The 4,885-nt window shown below is 45.0% G+C and overlaps 1 protein-coding gene across 1 annotated transcript; it reads left to right on the forward strand.

Moving 5' to 3' along the window:
- The first annotated feature begins 2,827 nt into the window (after nt 1–2,827).
- On the forward strand, nt 2,828–3,472 carry LOC147441008 (uncharacterized). The gene has a single exon (XM_086483375.1). The coding sequence runs from the start codon at nt 2,828–2,830 to the stop codon at nt 3,470–3,472; it is 645 nt and encodes a 214-aa protein (XP_086339501.1).
- Nucleotides 3,473–4,885: the final 1,413 nt, after the last annotated feature.

The raw sequence follows: 4,885 nt of genomic DNA on the forward strand, positions 1-4,885 counted from the left end.
TTTTCTTCTCTTGCTTTTTATCATCCCTCTTTGAATTATGGCGTGGAGAAGAGTGTGATGGTGTTCTCCGCTTTGGTCGTGATGGAGAGCGTTTAGCCCGCCGTCTTCGTGGAGCCATCTCTGCCGAGGTGGTGGGAGACTCACTTTTTTCTCGTTCCTTCGGTGGAGGCTCCTGAGTTCTCCTTTGGGAAGGAGATGCATCATCAAGAAGTCAATTCTTGAGCCCTTCGTATGGATTCTCTTCTTCTTCCCGAATCGGAGAGAGACCTCTTTTGGAAGTCTCACAAGGAGGCTTCCTAGGTGTTCTCTCGTCATGGTGATGAGCTTGGAGAATCTCGTGAGCACCGAGCTGCCGTTGCTCTTCACTTTGGAGAGATGGATTGCCCATGGCTTGTTGAAGCCTAGAAACAAGATAGTTAACAAGCATTGAAGAATCATTAGTAGCTTGCTCATGAGCAAAACCAAAGTTATCAACATTAATTTCACTCTCTTTACTATTGTCAGCCATTCTAACCACTTTTAGGTGTAAACTTTTTAGGTGTACTTTGGCACTTCAAGCCCTAGTTGCTACTCCTCTTTACCCCTTTAGAAAAAGCACTCAAGCTACTTTACCCGCGGCTCGAATACCATTAATTGCAAGGAATAGAAGAGAGGGTCTTTTGACACCAAAACAGCACCGGCTCTTGTGAAGCTTCTATTAGCTCAATAGTGGTTAAGCCGTAGGCAAGCCCCGTAGGACCACACTATTAAGACCATAGCTCTCGACGGTGATGCACTGCAAGGCTGAAAATTCCCTATTCTACTTACTCACATGCAATTAATAATCCAACCATTTATAGCTAGCTTCAGGACCTCCCTTCTTGAGAAACAAAAGAGAAACCTTGTGCTCTGATACCAATGTAACATTTACTGGTATAAAAACTTGTGTGTAGCAAAAATTAGCATGAACATAGTGGGCATTTCATTAGAATAGATTCCTAATGAGAATTACAAGAGTGCTTGGGTGGAGAGAGCAACAAAAAGCATAACACCTAGTTAGATAGCATCAACAATACTTTCAAAAGAGAGAGAAATTAAGCTATTGACAACAGTTGAGGAGAGGATGTGCATGGAACTGGTCCCCCCTCCAAAAGGTTTTGTATTATGGTTTCTCCCATAAGAGAGACATTGTACAATACAATTCTTTGTTTTCCTTCAAGACTAGCTAGTGCAATGAAGATGAAAGCTTCATGCACTAAGCAAAACACTTAGTAAACACAACTTTAATTATCCCCGTTCTCAGACCCAAGACCTCACACACTTTCGAAGATGGTGAGAGCTTGAAGGGTATGAGAGTAGATTGAGAGGAAGAAGGAGTATCTTACGAGCAAGATGTACATCTCCTCACATAATCACTCATATTAGCATAGCTTTAGCTTAGTAATTAGCTTGGTAGAGGAGATGAGCATGCATTGAATCTTGGCTCTTGGTTGGATTTGCATCCACAAGCCAAGAGTGTGTCGATGTAGGCTTATATCTTACAAGCTTGGAGTAGGTGATGAGCTCTCCATTAAAGCTTGGTAGAGATAGTCTTCTCTTTCTTCACACATGAGATTGTGTGAGAGTGTGTGTGATAATGCCTTGCAAAAATCAGCCCCCTCTCTCTCTTGGGCGAGCTCTCTTGCTAATTGCTCTTGCAGGCTCCCCATTGGACCTCCCCAAGTCAAGCCAATGGCTATTAAGCAGCATAAGTGATAGCCTTCTGACATGTGTCCCCATTTCCCCTTTTGTGAGAGCTTTAGGTAATTTAATAATTAAACTAAACTCTCATTGGACCCCTTGGCCTCCTGGCCAATAGGAATCAGGCAAGCCATTGGGCTCCTGAATGCTCATTGGACCCCTTGGGAGACTGTCGAATAGTCTTCTAGGATACTTAATTCTCATTGGTTCTTTTATTAAGTGTTTTTAAATTAATTAAACTAGATTTACTCTAGCCTAATTCTCATTGGTCCACCTCCAAGGCCATCCAATAGGAATTGGGCACACCTTGTGGGCATCTGGGCTAGGGAGCTGACATGTGTCCCTAATTCCCTTTGTGTAAAGGGAGCCTGTGTGTGTGTTTGTGAACTTCTCTCTCATCCCCTAGAAGAAGGGCTTGCCCCCTCCCATGTAGGGATATGCAAAGACTTTTTTTACACACACAAAGCATCCAATTTCCCCAAGGGTTGACCTTTGGACACAACCTTTGAATTTTGGAACCTTAGCATTTTGGAAGTCTTAATGGGCTGAACCTTAGGGTCTTTTTAGCCCATTGTTGCACATGGATCTTTTGCAGATGGCCCCCCCTTTGGATCCCTACTATGGCTGGTCTGCTAGCTTAATCAATATTCTAGCTTTTTCTCCCCTGGCACTTCCCCACATTAAATGATCAGTTTAATATGAGAAAATCATTTAGGAGAATTAGATATTGATTATTATGACATCAAAAGAGGAGTCTGAAAGCTCTCAAAGCTCTAGCAGTGCTTTGGACACAGATAGCATGTGGGAGATGGAATCCATGTCTTATAGGTATGAGACTTATGATGTTTTTCATGTAGATGAAGTGATGAAAGATGTATACGAGTTGCCTGTCAACCAGTTGAAGATCTCGAAAAAGCATAGTGCAAGTGTGGAAATGCCTTTTGTGAATCTGCCCGTCGGTCAGCCTTCTCTTGTTTCTGGTGGTGGCGAGTCCTTGCTAGAATAAATGTGGTTTGATTGTGTATCCGATTTGATTGAAGAGCAGGTTTCTGAGGATGACTTGCAAAAGCTAGAAGCAGAAGCAGAGGTATGTCCAGATGATTTGTCTATGCAGGGGGTGGGGCAACCTTGCCTTGATGGGCATGTCGAGGTGTACTTTCAAGTTTCAGACTTTGTGTGTAGCCGTGGAGAGATAGCTCCGGCAGATGACTCTATGGAAAGTGATACAGGTGTAGCCTATGAGAGAGAGGCTCCATGCAGAGAGGAAGGTGACACCATCCTTGCAGGTCATGAGGTATTTGAAGAACAGGTGGAAGCTATAGCAAGTCATGCTCTTAAGTCTGAAGAGTTGGTTTTGGTGCCAATTTTAGAAGATTTGGATACAGGTTTGCAAGGCAAACATGTTTGTCTGGCTGTGCAGCATGTGGAGGCAAATGGCAGGGTTTTGCTACTTCATGCTAGGCTATGGATACATATGTTGTTCCAGGTTGCTTTGCAAGGTGTACTATGCAAGTTTCAATGCTCATATGATAAAGAGGATGATATGGAGGGTTGTGTAGCAGATGACATGATAGCAGCTTATGGTATCGGTGCTTCAAGTGATCGAAAGTATGCTTATGGTTGGCAGGAAGACTTATGGATGCAAGGTGACAAAGCTCCATGCTATGAAGAGTTGGAAGGGTGGCGTGTCTATTGGCATATGAGTGCAAAGGATGGCTTGAATATACATGCTTTACCACATGGATGTCAATGAGCAATGCTTTACTTTTGATCCATGTGGACTCTACACCATGCTTGGGGAAGCTTTGAGCTTTCCATTTGATCCTGGAGGGTGATGCAGTAGACGCTTTTCTCTCCTTCTATATCCTATCTAATTGCCACTGTATCATTTTTTCTTATGCAGTCTATATACCTATGTTATACCATTCTCTTTATGCAGTACTATTTTACCTAAATAATGTTATGGTTGAGCATGAATGCTCAACAAGGGGGTGGGCAATGATGGTGCACCCAAGTTTCGTCGACCCAAGAAAGTGCCGGTAGCCAGTGTGTGGAATTATGCAGAATCGAATGGAAATGCTTGTTCATGTGCTAGATGTTGGTTGGGGTAAATGCCACTCGGCTATGTATGCTAAATGCGGCTTTTTACAGGTCATTTGTGGCTTTTGAGCTTTGCTTATAGGAAGGTGTTATAATGTGTGAGCCAAATCACATATCAAGGCCAGCAAATTCAAAAGCTTTGTGTATTTGAGAGCGATCGCATGGTTGTTTACTATTCGGGCATCATATCAACTCGAAACGATGGACGGTCAGTTGCACGGTCATGATTTTTTTCGGTGGCGATATCGTTGACCGTGGCAACCACTATTTAAAGGAGTCCTTTTGCTGATTGGAGTGGAGTTTTGGGTGCTTGCAATCTGTAATCTTGGATTTGTGCAACGATGGGTGACGTTTGGCACGATCATGATCAAATATCTCCTCCCGTGGGAAGGCTACTCAGGTCAAGGGAGTCCTAAAGAAGGAAGTTTTTGAAGGTGGTACGCATGGGACAAAATGAGCGGTCACTCATTGAGAGCAGGAAAGAAGCACCCTCTGTGAGTTGCATGGAAGCAAGAGGGGCTCCATATCAGGGAGTTGAAGGCAGCGCTAAAGGGGGGAGTCGGCAGAGTTTGAGGAAAAAGGGAAGGAGAACCGGGTCGTGAGCAGGTTTTTGGAGAGCACTAGCGGCATAAGGAGGTGGCCAGTGCATGGGCCGAATAAGGAGGTGGCGTGGCTCTGAGTTAGAAGAGAGCTATCCATGTGAAGGGGGTGAAGGACAGCCAATACTGGCGAGAGAGAGAAGGAACTCGACTACAGTAGACGGAGCCGCCAAAGAGGGGGACAGCCCAGGGTTTGGACCTTGGCGAACAGAGGAGCTCGGTCGCGCTGTATGGAAGGATGGCGCTGCTTGAGGGGAGCCGCCAGGAGCCTGGGATAGAGCTGGCAATACAAAGGAGGCCTCCAAGGGGCCGGCCCGTAACGCGACAGAGGAGAGCTAGTTGAAGGGCTGGTGTGCAGGTCAAAGAAGGCGTCGCCACAGGCTAAAGGGGACTCAGAGTGCAGGTTTCAAAGGTATAAGGAGGGGCAGAGGTTGCATAAATAGATGATGGCTTAAGGTGGCCGTCGC

This window comes from Adiantum capillus-veneris, chromosome 15 (genome assembly GCF_014529385.1).
Source record: "Adiantum capillus-veneris isolate H3 chromosome 15, ASM1452938v2, whole genome shotgun sequence".
In the NCBI taxonomy this organism is placed as follows: domain Eukaryota; kingdom Viridiplantae; phylum Streptophyta; class Polypodiopsida; order Polypodiales; family Pteridaceae; genus Adiantum; species Adiantum capillus-veneris.